Raw genomic sequence first — 18042 nt, 5'->3', positions numbered from 1 at the left:
GTCTTGCCTATAGAAAAAGCAGGATATTGGGTGCAGCAGGCTAGGTAAACCAACCGCTCACACCAAAAATTAAATCTACCACCCTTTGCATGTCCTTTTATTTTTTCATAAAACCCCCCAGTGCAGTTACTCTCAGTATATCTACACTGGTGGCATCTGCCACATCTGCAAGTTATGGGGAATGTTGAACTAATGTTGCCCCTCCTTCTATATGTAAAACAAGGTCTTTGTGTACTTAATCAGGTATTATTGTCACAATGGAACATCAACCAATTACTACAAACAATATTTTCTATAGCCTTCACATCCAAGGAGTAACGTAATACCATATTGTTCTGAAATACACCCTCAGCCCCACCAGGATTATTGGATCCACTGTTCTAAACCAAACTACATTTAAGAATTGGACCATACTTCCCCGTCTCTCTGCCCAAATATCTGAGTCAATAAAATTAAGCATAGAATCAGGATAACCACTGTCCAAAAATTAGAAGTTATGTACTCACCATAACGTTCCATCTGAGTAGGTGTATTCATTTGTCTGCAACCTGTGGGTTATGGATCCGATATCGGATCCGAACCGGCATAGTTTTCCAGCTATGGATCCAAGCTCTCAGCTCCTCCCCTCACCCATAATGCCCTGCTCTACCCTCATGACCTCAGATCGAGTTTGCCAAAGCAACAATACCCTCAAAAGGGTAACAAGGAATATGCAGGAAACTGAAAGGCCAGGGGGATAGGAGGGCGGGATGGTTGCAGACAAATGAATACACCTACTCAGATGGAAGGTTATGGTGAGTACATAACTCTAAATCTGAAGTAGGATATTCATTTGTCTGCAACCTGTGGGACAGAGTCCCCAGCTACCTGAATCTTGGGCGGCCATCATGGAAGGATATTCCGGAGCACCGCAGAGCCAAAGGATGCTCAACCCCTAGATGCAAGATCCAACTTATAGTGAGAAATAAATGTATGAGATGAAGCCCACGTGGCTGCTGCACAAATATCATCTAGAGGAATCCTAGCCTTGAAGGCTGCCGAGGTAGATACTGACCGGGTTGAATGGGCATGAACACCCCCGGTGCGAGCCTTCCTGGCTTGATAAGCCAATAAAATGCACTGTGAAATCCAGCGGGACAGAGAAACTTTAGAAATTGGCTTGCCCAAATTGAATTTTGCAAAGGAAATAAACAGCTGGTCGGATTGCCTATGACCAGCTGTCCTGTTGAGATAAAATCTTAGTTGCCTGTGAACATCTAGTGAGTGTAGCTTATATTCACCTTTGTTTTCATACTTAGGGAAGAAAACAGGGAGGTTAATGGATTGATTGATGTTTGCTTCAGAAGCGATTTTAGGAAGGAAGGACGGGTTGGTCCTGAGGGAGACACGGTCCGGATGAAATACCAAGTAAGGAGGTTTAGCTGATAAAGCTTGAAGTTCAGAAACTCTCTTGGCTGATGTAATGGCTACCAAAAAGGCTGTCTTGTAGGACAAGAATTTGAGATCCACTGTAGCGGGCTCGAAGGGGAGCGGTCAAGGCCTGTAGGACCAAAGAAAGGTCCCAAGGAGGAACTGCTTGCTTGATAGGGGGCCTGAGAAGGAAAGTACCCTTAAGAAATGCTTTGCACAATTTGGCTGACATAAGAGGATTAGACTCTTGACCAATGTGATAGTGAGAAATTGCCGCCAGTTGAACTTTGACTGTGGAACTGCTGGCACCATCATTAAAGAGAGAGGTTAGAAAATCAAGCACTACAGGGAGAGGAACCGTGAAGGGATCTAGGCCTTGCCGCTCCGCCCACAGAGAAAGCGCTTCCATTTGCTTGATAAACCTTTCTAGTGGATGGTTTATGAGCCGCCACCAAAATAGCCTTTACCGGTGAAGAAATACCGAGTCCTTATCAAGAGTGGAACTGGAGCAGCCAAGCGGTCAGCTTCAGGTTGTCCAGGTTCGGAGGAGGAATGCAGGATGGATGGGATATCAGATCCGGAATGGGATCTAGAATCAAGGAGGATTCACCGAGTGAGACCTTAGGAAGGGGAACCAGATCTGTCGAGGCCAGAATGGAGCAATGAGAATCATTCTGCAACCCACCCGAGAGGCTTTCTGAAGAACTTGCAGCATCAGAGGCAAGGGTGGATAGGCATACAGAAGACCGGGTGGCCAAGCATGCACCAGAGCGTCTCTTGGGGTACCTCCGGGAGGAGGTATTAGAGCGAAAAACTGTAAGCGCCTTGGTGTTTGAGGGAGAAGCAAAAAGATCGCATGAAGAGGCTTCCCACCGTGCGAATATGCGTTCCGCTACTTGACAATTGAGAGACCACTCGTAAGGGGTCAGAATGGTGCGACTGAGCTTGTCCGCTAGGATGTTGGACCGACCGGAATGTGCGTTGCTATGAGAAAGCGATTGGTGGAGATTGCCCATTCCCAAACTCTCATGGCCTCTCGACAAAGAGGGTAAGACCTTGTTCCCCCTTGCTTGTTGATGTACCAGACAACAGACATATTGTCCGATTGAATCGCAATTGTTCCCAAGGGAAGAAAGTCCTGAAGTGCTAGCAACGCTAAGAGCACTGCTCTCATCTCTAGAACATTGATATGCAGTAAGGTCTCTGAATCGTTCCACGTGCCTTGGACTGTCCGGCCATAAGTGCCCCCCCCACCCGAGGCGGGAGGCGTTCGTGGTCACCGTGGCGAGAGGGGGAGAAGCACAAAATGGGCGACCCTCGTGGAGATCCGGGAGTGGAGCCACCACAAGAGGGACCGCTTGCAAGCCTTGCTGATCGCTATGGGATGATGCATGGGAGAGCAAGGTATGACCACTGTACTAAGGCGTCCACTGTAGAATGCGCATATTGAGCCTGGCAAGAGGAAGAAGTGCTATCGACGAAGCCATGGACCCTAGAGCCCTCAGGACCAACTCCGCTGGAACAGAACATGAATGGAGAATGGCCCGCACCTGGAGCTGCAGATTTAGAACTCTGTCCGCAGTGAGGAAGGCTCGTAAACTCCTTGTGTCTAGTCTGGCCCCTATGAAATCTAAGAGCTGAGTAGGTGCCAGGTTGGACTTGTTGTATTTATTGTGATGCCCAGAAATGGAGCAAGATGGAGAAAGGAGTCTCGGCGCCGAGAGAAGTAGATGCCTTGTTGGGGCGGTAAGGAGCCAGTCGTCCAGGTAGGGAAAGACCTGCACCCCTGAAGCCTCAGGTGGGCCGCTACCACTGCTAGTACTTTGGTAAACACCCTGGGGGCTGTGGTGAGACCAAGGGAAGGACCCGAACTGGTAGTGACTGGCTCCCAGCCGGGCGGAGAAACCTCCTGGGCGTCTGTCCATTAGGATGTGGTAGTACGCGTCCTTGAGATCTATCGAGCACATCCAGTGGCCTTCTCCCAGAAGGGGAGAATAGATTGTAGAGTGACCATTCGAATTTTTCTTTGGGGACTGCCAGATTCAAAGAGAGAGAGGTCTAGGATTGGTCTTAGTTCCCCGTCTTTTTGGCACTAAAAGAACCTGGAGTAGAACCCTGATCCGATCTGGTCTGGGGGAACGGGCTGGATGGCTCTTTTCTCTAGCAGATGGCCAATTTCTGCCAAAGCGGCCTCCCTTTGACCGGGTGGTACGTCTGGGAGGGACTTCATCTTTGGAAGGTGAAGGAAAGGAATGCGATATCCCTGGATATGATTTGGAGAACCCAGCGGTCTGATGTTATGGACTCCCATGCCGCTAGGTGCCCAACGTCCCCCGACTGCCTCCAGAGTAGAGCAGTCGGGCAACCCCTCAGGGTTGCTGCGCGGGCCGTTCAGAGAAAGGTTCCCTGGACCCGAAGTTTCTGGGAGCCCCTCTGCCTCTAGGGCGGCGTCCTCCCTGTCCTCCTCTGCCACGGAAGGACTGGTTGTCGCGAGCAGGCTGGGACTGCTGCGACTTCCGGAACCACATCTTCTTCTGACCCTTTTGGTTCCTAGAATAGGGCCTCTGGGGTGCAGAGAAGCGGATTCCGACGGCAGACAGCGTCTTCCCGTCCTTCTCGCTCTGGGTCAGCGTCTGTGAGCGGTCTTGCCAAACAGAGCAGAACCATCAAAGGCGTTAGCAAAGCGGCGCCTTGAAGGGCTCAGAAAAATCGCAGTGGCGGCGCCAGGCCTGTCGTCTAGTGACCAGTCCTGTCCCCGCAGCTCTGGCGGCGCCCTCCGTAGCATGGGAGAGTAGCCGCATAGAAGTATTTGTGACTGACCTAAGAGTGGCCATTTTGGTGGAGTGCAGAGCTCTGTCCTCCTCCGAAATGGACCCAGGGATGCAGCGTGCTCCTTAATAAGGTCTCGCTGCATCCGAATAACATGTGCCAAATAGTTCAGCGCCCTTACCGAGAAGGTCGCGAACTGAACATCCGCTTCCCAAGCGGTCCATCATCCGAGACTCCTTGCTCGGTGGGTGGACTGAGGGACTCTCCTGAGCCAGTTCCTCTTTGTGGCGCCGCCATCAACATGGCATCTACAGGAGGCCCCTTACTCGAATGAGTTCTGGGGGAGGGCGGGCTAAGGATCCTGTCAGGTCTTTTGGGAATTGGCTCCCTGGTGTCCGGTTCCTTCCACGCCCTGGTGGTAATAAGGTCCACCAGGGGGTCGGCAGGGGGGTTCACCCAAGAGGTAGACAGGCCCGTTTGAATGCCTCCAAGAACACGGACTCGTCCGAGGAAGACTTGGGGCAGACCACCCCCTAATACGGAGCATTTCCATGATGTCTCCGAAGGAGACATCCTCGGGGGGTGACCGTGGGGAGCCTTCCCCTTCCTCCAAGTCCGTGTCTTCAGTGAGAGACTCGGGGGAGTCAATGTGCCTCCTTTTGCATGTATGCTTGCGAGGGCCTCCTCTGGGGGCTGTCAGAGGAGTCCTCGCAACAGCAATTTGCTCCATGGGAGCAACTTGGGGCACAGAAGCAGGCTGTCCCAGGGGCCGGATGGTGGAAGCCTGGCCCAGTGCAGAGGGAGCGGGGCGGAGCCGAAGCAAGTGCCGGGGTCCGGAGACCCTCAACAGAGCCCTCTCCACTACATCAAAAGCCGAAGGGGCCGACCTCGATCAAAGGATCCGACAATCGGCTCCCTCGGATCCGAAGAGTGGATCGGGCCGGCGCGGCACTCGGATCCGAAGGACAGTGCGCTCCGACACAGGCGGCGCCGAAGAGCACTGATCCCCGGATCCGGCTCGGATCCAGGCTCCGAGATCGGATCCGGCCTTTCGAGGCATGGTCGGATCCGGTACCAAGTACTATCGGCTCCGACCTCCCCGGCTCGAAGCTGCTCGGCTCCAGTTGCTCCGAACCCGGATAGCGGGTCGGAGAAGGAGCAATAGGCTTAAAAAGGGTGTTGAGCTCCCCGGAGGAGGCAAACACTCCCATCTGCATCTGGGCCTGGATGAACCTTCTCATCATCCGGTCCAGATCAGCATCGAGCTATGGGTAGATCTCGGCGAGGCTACCGAGGTAGGCCTGGAATGCCTCCTCGATAGCCTCGACGGAGATCAGGTCTCCTCCTCCTCAGGACCCGGTGAGAAGCACACAGGTGACCGGAGCCGAGAAGGAGGAGACCGGACCGACAAGGAAGCCGGGGAGAAGCCGGCTTGGCTGGCGGGCCGAAACAGAGGTTTCGGCCCGCCATGGTGCTTCTCCCTCCGGTCCTTTTAGATGCATCCCTCTCCTGTCCTGAAGCGGGAGTTTGAGTCCCAGGAGCAGGAGGGGTGCCACAGGGGAACAACTGCAGCCGCAGGAGTCCCGAAGGAGCGGAGGTCGAGCCGAGTCCGGCGGTAAAGACCCGCCAAGACCAGCTTGGACCTCCGCTCCTCAGTGCCCTGAGGTTGAACCCTGCACAAATGGAACAACCAGATGTGAGGTGTTCAACCCCAAGACACTAACACACCGAGTGTGGCCATCAGCCGGTGAGAGCTTATGGCCACACTCGGGCTGAAAATATGGACTTAGGCTGTTCAGCCATAGTCTATAAACTTAACCTAAAGTTACAGAAAAGTAACTTAACAATAAAAGAAGCACACAGGCCTCACACACACTCTACGTACCAGCGAGGCGAGGGAATAAAAATTACTACTGAAAATTAAATTAAACTAAAAACAGTCAATAATAATAGGAAACCTACAACTTTCACACAAAAATTGTTAAAGAAAGAAAAAATTCTCTATTTTTCAACAAGAAAATAGTCTACTTAGCTGAGAGCTATGTATCCACATCTAGTTACCAGCGCGGCAAACAAGATCTGAGGTCATGAGGGTAGAGCAGGGCATTATGGGTGAGGGGAGGAGCTGAGAGCTTGGATCCATAGCTGGAAAACTATGCCGGTTCGGATCCGATATCGGATCCATAACCCACAGGTTGCAGACAAATGAATATCCTACTTCAGATCATATGTTTAAGTTCCAAAAATTCTTGTTGACAGAGCACATCGTTAGAAGTGAGCCTAGATACTTTAATAAAATGGTGCCTCACAATACTCTTTTAAAAGAAAAATATTGCAGTAGGTGGGTTTTCTGTAAACCCTGGTTTCAAAACCCACCTCAGGTACTTAATATCCAAATTACAAATCTCTCTCGAAGCAATATGGTGGGTAAACTTTAAAAAATTATTACTGTTCTCCATTTGACAAACAAAGTCTGTAAATTGATCTCGAGTACCGTGCTAGACAAATAATAAATCATCCAAGTAATGGTAATAACCAGCACAATATTAAAATAAAGGGAGATGGAATAAGATGGCAAGTTCCTATTTTAGCAAGACCCCATTAGCAAATGTGGGGGCACATGTGGCTCCCATAGCAACTCCAGTAAGCTGCCTATAGTATTCCCCACAGGGCGAAATAAAATTGTTAGCCAATACTATGTCCATGAACTCATGGATCAAAAACTCATCGTTACCTGTAATGTTACCAAACCTGTGGACCACATCATCAAACCACTGTAAACCCTCATCGTGAGGTATAACCGAAAAAAGACTTTGTACATCACAAGTGGTAAAAAAACTTTGATGGTTCAAAAACAACATTGTGTAACTTATCCAACAGGTCCCAAGAGTCACGGATAGTATGTGGGAAATTAACAAACAAGTTTTTCAATTTTAAATCAATGAATTTGCAAGGGATTCAGTAATGGAGCCAGCCAAGGCCACAATACGGCATAGGCAAGGATCCAAAACATTGGAATGTAGCTTCGGGATCAAAATCTTGGGGACAATGGTATCAATCACCCTAAAAAACTTATACAAATCCAAGATGATGTGATCAAATAAAAGTAATTCATCTAGTGCAACTTTAATACTCCTGTATGCTACATTAATCTCATTGAGTGATACTGAGCCATACACTTCAGGGTCACATAAAAGATTGCATATCTGACCAGTGTAGTCTAAATCGTACATAATCACAAGATCACCCACCTTGTCAGGTTTCATACATCTGATTTCTCTATCCCTCATAAAAGAAGACAAAATACGTTTGTCTTCAGCAGTAAGATTATAGTATCTAAATTTACGTTAGCCATTCAATAAAACGCGAATATCCCTTTCACACATCCTTTCAAAGATCTGAATCACAGGAAGAAGAGGGGTTTAGCTAAACTTCTCCTCTTAAATGGGCAAGTCACAGTAGATGAGTCATCATTACCGCCCATCAATAAGTGTAAATTCAATTTCCGAGTAAACATTTTAAGATCTAATAAAGTATGTTCTACATTAGCTCTCCCAGACAGTACAAAATTGAACCTTTTAAAAATACATATTGTGTTGGAGTGGGTGGAGAAAAAGGTAGTCCTGGATTGTGAGCCATCTCATACCACCACCAGTCCAGTTCCGACTTTATAAAGCCCAGTTGTGGGATTTGAAACTCAAGGGGGGGGGGGTGAGAATGTTGGATCCACATGTTTTTAATGTATTACCAAATCTTTCTCATATGAAGCATGGTAAAGGGAATCATTAGACTCATAGAAGTCATGAGACCTAGTAGCCTGAGAAATTATCTGGCAGTAGCGTGAGACTGGCAAGAGATGTTCGTGAAGACATCCAGGGATAAATCCACCTACTCTTGAGGAAGGAAAGACTTAGGCAATCTAGAAACACAATCCTATGTGATGGAGTGAGGGAGGATTTTGCATATGTACTTGGAATCCTAGATTGTTCAGGAGAGAATATACCTTTGTTAAAGACTCCTGACATCTTGGAAAAGACTACACAGATAAGCAAGTCATCTAAATAAGGAAACATGTTGATACCTTGCAGTCTGCAGTGGGCCACCACCTTGTCCACTATGCTTTGTAAACACTCTTGGTGCAGTGGACAACACAAAGGGTAATGCAGAGAATTGATAATTTAAACCCAGATACAGAAAATCTTAGAAATCATTTGAAGTTGCTTGCTATGGGAATGCGATGGTAAGCATCTTTGAGGTCTAAGGTTACTATAACGCTCTGATCTGAGAACAGAGCTATCAATGTTTGAAGGGTCAACATCTTGAATTATGGAATCGTCACAAAAACATTTAGAAAAGAGAGATGCAAACTGTTTTCCAAAAATGTTCCTTCTTTGGAACCATAAGTTTGACTTTGAAGTAAAAACTCTTTCCTGTTTGTTCTGCAGGAATATGTTACATGACTCCTGGTTGCAACATATGCTGGAGAACTTGAGTTAATAACTCCATTTGATTAGCAGGGTTGGGGAAATGCCCCTGAAAGAAGGAGGCTTTTCTATCCATTGACAACTGTAACCCTCCTGGATCATCTTCAAAAGCCATCGGTCTAAGACAATCTGTTGCCAAAAGCGGGCATGGAGGGTCAAATTCTGTGAAAGAGGAAGAGATGCTAGGGCTGTAGAGGGAGGGAGGGAAGGTGATCAGATTTCTGGCATAATCATTCTGAGACTGGTATTTGACCATTTTTTTGGGGAAAAAAATTCCTTGTTTTTTGGAAATGTTATTGGTCCCCTCCTGATATGTCTTCTTAGGTGTCAGCGTGCTAGCAGGAAGCACCTCTTGCTTATTTTGTCACTTAAAAGAAGTAGATGGTTTGAAAGGGAAGAACCTGGGGACATGAAAAAAAAATCCTAGAAACTTCTTGCATTACCTTAGCTCTCTCATTATATTGTTTGAGGACTTGCACAGCAGAAGAACAAATAAGACCTCCCTGTCAAGGAGGGAATTCAGAGTTTCTGACTTTAAGTCATCTAAAAGCTTGATTATGTATCCAGAGAAATATTCTCAAGACTGCAGCTAAAGCAGTAGCCCTGGAAACCGTATCATCACAACCATACAAACTTTTTAACGCATGCTTAGAAACTTGAGACAGGTTATAAACAATCTGATTCAAATAAGACCTATTTTCAGGGGGCTGGGAAGCAGAAAAATCTCTCAAACTGTAGGCACATTTCAGCTTAAACTTCCACATGTAGCCCTGGTAGTTATGAATTCTGAAGACTAGAGTATATGAAGAAGAGTCTCTTACCCAGTCTGTCCAGTAGCTTAAACTCTTTATTCCCAAGAAATTAGTAAAGGGTGGTGAGGTGGCTTTTTCCAGTAGAAACAGTAGGAGAAACAGCAGCTGGATTTGCTTTAAGATGAGAAAAGAGACATATTAGTTTGAGATACTTTCTACAGTGTATTTGCCTTTTTAGTTACTGATAGTTGAGTATCAGGAGAGTTGCTGGCAGTTTTGAAAGCATCCTCCAAGGCTGGCAGAATGGAAGAAATGGGTGCAGTATGTGGGGCTTCTTGTTTTAATAAATAATAGCATCTGGCCAATTCAAGGGGAAAATCCACCTATTCATATGAAAACACATTGTTGAGTCTAGAGACAGTCTCAGAAAAGGAGAAAACATCCATTTGTACAATTTCAGGCTCACTGTCGAAAGTCAGAGTCTTGAGGTATAGAACGCTCAGGTCTCTGCCCACACCAGAATCCTCTAAAAGAACAGGAATCTAATTTCTATGTCCTCTCCAGAGCATGAGTATTTCCTGACTAAACTCCAGACACAAAGTCAATGAAAATACAATCTATGTGTGTGTTTTAACTACCAAAATACTGGTTAAACCATTCAGCATCAAATAAATATGTCCAAATATTAACAAAACACATTAGAACAAATATGAATTCCAAGCAGTCATGGCAATATCTTTATCAGCATACTTACATAACTAAAATCTCTGTAATAACATGTAACACTACCACTGTCTTTAACTTAAGTGAAAAATCAAACTCATTGTGAAATGTGTGTGTGTGTGTGTGTGTGTGTGTGTGTGTGTGTGTGTGTGTATCTATATCTATATATATATATATATATATATATATATATATATATATATATATATATATATATATATAGATATATAGATATACATATCTATATATATGGGTCTACTTCAGTTGACCTAAATGTCATTTGATTGAGACTCATTTGACTGACACCCAATTGACCTAAATTTCATTTGACCTAAAACTCATTAGACTGACTCCCATTTCACCAACAGCTTACAATGCTGAATTTCAACATACTAAATCTTAAACCATAGACAAGCACACTTCGAACACCAATAACTAACCTTTTCTAGAACTTAAAAACTACCTACTAACCCTCTTAATAGAAACGGGGCAATGTACAACCAAACTAGTTGGGGGGCTTCGCACCCACACCCCCCAATGTGGGGAGCTGTGCCCCCCACAACCTCCTAATTATACATACTAACTCCAGGATCACACTACAGTGGGGAAAAGGGCATATACTTTTAATTTGCCTTACAGCACTCTACATGCTGCCACTACTGCTGGGAACCCACAAAACATTTGACAAATTACTTTAGAAACTTCCTATAAACATGTAAATAGAAAAACCCACATTTAGAAACACTACAACACTACTTTCTACATGACTATCGGAATTATAACAGTCAGCACTATAAGTTACAGTAATTCTTTTTATCACAAACAAGTCACAGGTGAAGGAAAACCCGCAGTAAATCTATGTTTTACATGTAGGTGAAATGGGAGTCAGTCAAATGAGTTTTAGGTCAAATGAAATTTAGGTCAATTGGGTGTAGGTCAAATGGGTGTCAGTCAAATGAAATTTAGGTCAAGTGAAGAAGATCCATATATATATATATATATATATATATATATATATATATATATATATATATATTATTCCTGTGAAAACAGACTGGGATACTACTTCATTGATCCAAGCTTTGGAATATTTTTCAATCTATATCCTCACAGATATGCTAGTAATGATCCAAATACATCTACTCAGGATACCTTCACTGAGTGCTTATGATATTCTAAACTTCTGCATTAATGTGCACATATACCAGCAAGGCATGAATATGTAGTAAATAAAAACTTCAGTGAAATCATAAAAATTAGTAAGATATACAACTGAAACATAAACTACATAGCTTCCAAAAGTCTAGATGGAAACTACTTATTTTTCTCTAAAAATCTTCCAGACCTAACTATGAAATCAACTAGGTCTCAAAGGTTGGACATTGACTCACTCATTGAAACCACTGTGGTCCTTTTCTGTGATGTAGATCATACATCTCCCCCACCCAGGAGTGGAGGTAGACTATTAAAATTTCTTCCCTCCTAAGATGTGAATGACAGCATAAAGCAAACTCATGGTAATCTGAAAAACAACCCCCTCTAGACAACTCTTGCTTTGATCTCAGGTAAAATTCCTGGATAAGAGAATGAATAGGCCATGTCCATGTCCAACTGGGAGCAGGGTTTGAAGGTCAGCAAACAGAGGGGCAAAAAAAAACAGGATTTTCAGTACCTTTTTGATGGCAGTCTGGAAGAGGAAAAAAGGTATACAAAAAATATCAGCAGACAGTAAAAGATAGTATGAATCACTAGTCATTACAGTGAGGTAATTGCAGAGGGAAAGATTTCTCTTTCCAAGAGATGTACTGACCTTGGAGAAAAGCCCCCTGAATGTAAGTGGGGAAATTCCACTCTCTTTTTTTGTCAGAGGAATGACATTCACAAAGAAACTATGCAGTGAGTTTACCAACACATGACCTGTGCTTCATGGAATACAGAATAGTAGAAGGCAGCCCACACCATGATTCAAAAGGTGTTTTTGGATAAATACCTATGGCAGTACCTAGAACTTAAGTACAATGGCAGACAAATTAGAACAAGAAGGCTGAGATTATAATATGAAAACAGGCAGACATGCCAACAGTGTTTTTAACAGAATTATAGTAGCTGAAACAGTTTGCCAAACATGCAAGAAACATTGATTACTTTAACAAGAGACTGACATACACATAGGTAATGGAAAGTATAAAGCTGGAAGGTGTCAAAAATACATTCAGACCAAGACACATAGCTGACTAGTGTTGGTCTTATAAACTAAATATAATACTATATAATAAATAAAGAAAAACAGAAATGTATTTTAAAACAATATGATTAATAGAACTCTCTGACAGAAATAATAAATCCAAGGTTGATAGGGAATTCAAAATTGCAAGTAGGAGTAATGGAATGCTAAAAAATGTTTATTGTTTACTAACTGCAAATACAGCAAACATAATATACATAACATCTTTTGTATTAAATTTTATTGTCAATAGATATTGTCTAATGTTACTATTCTTCAATGGGAATTAATACAAAACAGTTTTTGTTTCTCTATTACTTTATTCTCCAGGCTGAATCTGAAATTGAACCATTCATTGTGAGACACATTCTACCCGTGGAAAATTTATATAAACAAACAAAAATGACATACATACATAAATAAATAAGAATACTTCTCTTTCGTCAAGAGGAGATTAAAAATGTTTACAGCAAAATAACTCCATGAATGCATACTTGCTTGTTCCTTTGGATGATCTCGCTCATATTCCACAGCATCAATATACTGTATAATGTTGCTTTTGAAGAATCTGCTTGCCAGGTCCTTTGAATTTTCTCCTTGGTCATTCCTGGCCCCTAGTGTGTGAGTTATGCTGACACCTTGACTGACTAAGAATTTTAAGCAATGCAAATGTCCTTCCATTGCTGCCAAATGAGCTAGAATAAAAAAAAATGTTTATGTCAATGTAAGAATGATGATGAGTTTGCCAGGTAATTCATTTTAAAAATACTCCACATTGTTTGCAGATATTGAAATATGCTGCCTCACATTTTGCAGGTGCAATTCAAAAAGTTTAAATGAAAAACATTGACAAACTACTTAAAACTGTTTCATCCCGTAAAAGCAGATAAGTATTAATCTGTATTCCAGAACAAAATATGGTGGAATACTTGGAAATAATTAGTGCACTGTGTTATGTAAAATAGTGGCATGTGCACTGTTATGCAAGGAATCTGCAATTCAGAGACACATGCAGTGCGAGCTTACTACCACAGAGTTACCACAAATGGCATGCAAGTGATAGGTAACATGCTAATGAGACCCACTGTATATATAAATGATGACACCAAACAAACTTGATGAAGTGATTCAGAAAAATATAAATTTAGCTTGGACAGCCATGGCAGTCAGCTATTCTGAACACCACAGTTTGTCAATGTACAGTACATTACCTCCCATTATGATGCTAGGTACATCAGTACTTGCAGGATGCATATGTTAGTGGCTTCCTTTAAAGTCAATGACTGCAGTATTGTGCATCATTATCTACCATTTCACAGACAGATCTCTCAGCAGCTAATATGCCATCACTTCACTGACCAGGACGCTGTCAACTGCTACTGCGTGGACAGACACACCATGTGGGAGTTCATACTCATGTGCCACCCTCACATGGAATTAAGTGTCCGCAATGGAATGCTCATCCCTGGGGGGCACAAAGGTTTGCATTAAACATCCTTGCTATGGAGTTTTTCTAGCAACCAACAGGATATGTTAGGAATTTGGCCTTAAGAATGCTACATAATGAAGCAGTATGTGGAGAAGCATATTTGGTTTACATAGACACCAGAGGAGAGAGCTAACACTCTGTGGACATTCTACAACACAGCCAGTTTCCCTGAGATCCTGGAGATTATTGACTGCACCCATAATGCCACAAAGGCCACACCTGCTCCACATGGCATCTGGTATATCAAATGGAAGAGCTTCTACTTCATCAACTGCCAGTGGTATGCTGTATATATATGGCTTTACATACAATGTGCCTGTGCACCATACAGCCAGCTCCTGTGTTGCCCACATTTGATGTATGTGAGATTTTTACAAGTACTTCATGCTGGAGTGACTTCCAACAGGGTCAGCTAGTTAGTAGGTGCACACAGTGCCAGCCACAAATGCCTGGCTATACTGTTTCTATAGTAAGTGGCAACAAGACTTTTGCAATGGTGTCCATTGTTGTATTGTGGGTGATGCTGGATATGCCTTGAAACCATGCTCAGTGATCACCATCCATTGCCCCCAGACCATGGTGGGGACTGCACACAACACCCAACTGTCAGAGACAAACATCATTGAATGTGTGTCCGAATTCATGAAGGCTCACTTCTACTGCATGGTCATATCTGGTGGCATGTTGTGGTATGTATCAGAAAACTGCAGTAAAACATTTGCGGTCTACACTATGCCATACAACATGGCATTACAATAACTGTTAGACAGTGAGATCATTGTAATAGACCCGAGGCACCAGCAGAGGAGAAGCTGCACAAAGACTCATTAGAGGAACTGGGTCTGCCAGTACCTCATGCTAGGCAGAGCCAGATGCATTATGTAGCAGCAATGGCAAAGAGGCAGTACCAGTTCTGCAAGTATAGGCCATCACACTGAGGGCACAGAATAAAAGTGATGCATGCATACTCAAGCAGGCTATGCAGTTCAGTGCACTCACTGGTCACATTTTGCATCAAACGTTATCCTACTTTTCTTCTTATCACCATACATTTCTCCTTGTCTTACTTCTACCAAATGAAAATACCACAATGGTTTATTTTCGTTGTGTATCTAATGAGTTTCATATTACTGTCTGTAGTAAGGCTTAGGAAATGTAACGTTTTCTGTTTACATTCTCTTTTTGTAAATTGTGATCGTAGGCAACTGTTAAACATTTTGTATATTCATTGCAAATCTTTGTAAAATTTTTCTTATCTTTTTTGTACTATTGTTATGGAGCTTTTCTCCCCGGGTCTCCACTGAAAATGGGGTACTTGCCCAGCTGGACACTACCTGGTTAACAAATGTAAAATAAAATAAATAAATAAATAAATACTCAAAAAAAGGCCAAAGGGTTGGGCAGGGTGCAGTCATCACCATCTTTGAAGGTGGAGAGGGCACAGAGACAAGGGACAGCAATGCTAATGTAGAGGGGAGGGTTTTGGGGAGTAGACATGGCAGCCCTGCATGTGGCTATGGGGTTACGGGAGTCAGGGCCAGGGTAGACTTTCCATGGTATGAACATTGGCTGAGTGTACTTTGTGGCCCTATGGTATCAGGGCCAGTCAAATGGATGATGTAGCAATGCCTGAGCATGTATATGAACCTTTCTGTGATTCCCCATATGCAGAAGCAGTAGATGGTTGGCGTCAATGACCCCCAAGAACAGCACTAGCTAGGTGTTTTCCTACATAGGCCAACAGGGGATAGAGATGGTTTGGAACTGGTGGACCTTGAACCCACAAGACTGACTACCATGACAATGGGAGTGCCCACTCTGAAGGGTGGAGGAAGCTTAGTCTGTGATCTTGCACTCTGCATCCAGCCCCTTGCACAGCCACTGTGGGTTTTTGCCAGCACCCTCACTTCCGCAGCAGTGGATGCGAACATGGGCACCGCTACCTTCAGCAAGTGAGTCTGCTCTAATTTTCTGTGTGCCAAATCTTCGTGCATGCACCCCAGGATGTCACACAGTTAATCACACAGGTTATGGAGCATACTGTACATCTTTGACATGGTCTGTGTAGTGGTTGCTGGTGTTTGGATCACTGACCTGCACATCCACTGCTTTTTCCTAAGGGTGATACCTGTCTACTCTCTTTTCTCACCATGGTGGGTGTGCACACCTTGGATTCTGTCTGGCTATGGATGCTGTTTGTGGTGGTGCCTCTTATATAACCTGTGTGAGGCTAGCATGGGCAGGCCATCTCATGCTAAACATAGGTAATGCCAGAGGGTTTTCCTGTCCTTTTTCCTGTAATTCCTCAGTGGGAGATGTGCACATGCCCTCCAATGTTGCCACTGCTGACAGTGACACTACGTCACCAGATTGTATCACAGGCTGGATGGCATCATTGCTGGCTACAGATAAACTGCTGATGCCCATCATGCACCTATATGTTATGCTGTAACTTCTACCAGTAGAAACTAGGAAAGCAAAAAAAATGACATAGCAGCAATGCTGAAACATCTGTAACACTTCTGTCAACATGTGCCACACATATTGCTATACAGTATGTCAATAATATGGTTATGCCATGAAAAACATGTATACCTTATGGAGCAGGTTGTCATAGTTGTAGTTCCAATGTACTTGGTGGACAGATAAGGAAATTTGTTCTGATGAATTCAAGTCTTTTTGGGATACAAAATTAATGAAGATAAACAACGGCAATAGCTGTAAACTATGTGCCCACACACAAATTGGTTCAGCAATACCCATATTTATGGGAACATGATAAAATGAAGTACTGAGGAATATGGGTTAAAAAGAATTCTGTTGTGGCAGCTAAGGATATGTGGGAAGGGATTAAACAAAAGATAATACAGAAACTGAGAAATGGGAATCTCTGTTTTATGGCTATAGATAGCAAGATACAAGCAGTGGAAATGTTTTAGTCCTTTAGTTTTATATACAACACAGGCATATTTTTATCAAACAGAGAAGAAGTCGTGGATAGCAATTAATAAAGAGTTGAAGGATTTTATCTGGGAGAGGAAAAAGTCAAGAGTCAAGTGGGATATGCTGATCCTTCCAACAGAACAAGGTAGTTTGGGATTACCTAATTTGAAGGGCTATTTCAGAGGTAAGAGTTAAGGATCCTATACATAACACAAGCAGAAAGCTATAATTCAAAAGGAAAGGGATGATGATGAAACAGAGGGAAGCTCAAGGAATAAGGAGAGATTGGGATTTTGGATACAGATCTTTATGGAGAATAACAATAATCATGCAGAATATTATATTCATAAAGTAGTAGAAAATATTCTAAGAACTAAGTCAACACTGGAATGGTGAAAGGAGATTCTGCTGATAGAGATAACTGCAATTAGGGATACAGAGAATAAACAGGAGGTTGATGGAATTTCTTGGAAAAAAAACTGGTAAAGGAACCAAGGTACTGGGAGCAAATAATTAGAGAGGGAAAGTTAATAGAATGGGAAGAAGCCAATAATTAAATTTGGACTGCAGGCTAAAGATTGCCTTCCCTATCGAGGATTGATATCAGAATATAGGCAAAGAGAAAAGAACAGGTAGATCATAAGTGAAAGCCCAGCACTGATAGAGTTTTTTAATAGAATCTAGAGTGGAAGCTTCTGTTTAAAAGGGATAATTAGTAGGGCATATAAAATATTGCATGATAACCACTCAATCAGAGGAGGTCAGAAAGGACTGGGTAAAGAGAATGGATAAGCAATTCACAAAAAAAAAAGAAAAAAACAATGGGAGGCTATACGTATGGCTCCCAAATATGCAACAAAGTCTAGAAGATTTAGTATCTTCGCTTGGAAGTGTTTGCATAGGTATTTGTATACCCCAAGCAGACTCCAAAGATTTTCCATTGGGTAGATTCTAAATGTTGGAGGTGTGATGGGGAAGAAAGAGGTGACTGGGAACATATTTTGGGAAGTGTAATGAGTTGACAAACGTTAAAAATTCCCCGCAGACTACTCTTGTCAGAAACACTGGGTTAGCAAATTGGTGTAACTACAGAAATGATTTTTTGAGCTGTGATACAGAATCAGTATTAAGGCCTATCTGAGTTTAATTCTGGCGGCTGCCAATAAAGCAATTATTAGAAAATCAAGGTCTAAACCAACTGTACCAGAAGCAGTGAATATAGTGACAGCGATAAAAGAACTGGAAGTG

General features: G+C 43.4%; 1 protein-coding gene across 1 annotated transcript in view; it reads right to left on the bottom strand.

The window, feature by feature from the left end:
• ANKRD42 (ankyrin repeat domain 42) overlaps positions 1-18042 on the bottom strand; it is a 1245350-nt gene that overhangs the window by 601041 nt on the left and 626267 nt on the right. The window contains exon 6 of the mRNA XM_044071151.1: positions 12857-13057. Coding sequence (XP_043927086.1) covers positions 12857-13057 — 201 coding nt within the window. The remainder of the gene's footprint in view (positions 1-12856; positions 13058-18042) is intronic.

This window comes from Protopterus annectens, chromosome 5.part0, assembly GCF_019279795.1.
Source record: "Protopterus annectens isolate FY-2018-M chromosome 5.part0, PAN1.0, whole genome shotgun sequence".
Classification (NCBI taxonomy): Eukaryota; Metazoa; Chordata; order Ceratodontiformes; family Protopteridae; genus Protopterus; species Protopterus annectens.
Note: the sequence above shows the minus strand (reverse complement) of the source record. Positions and strands in the feature narration are given on the sequence as shown.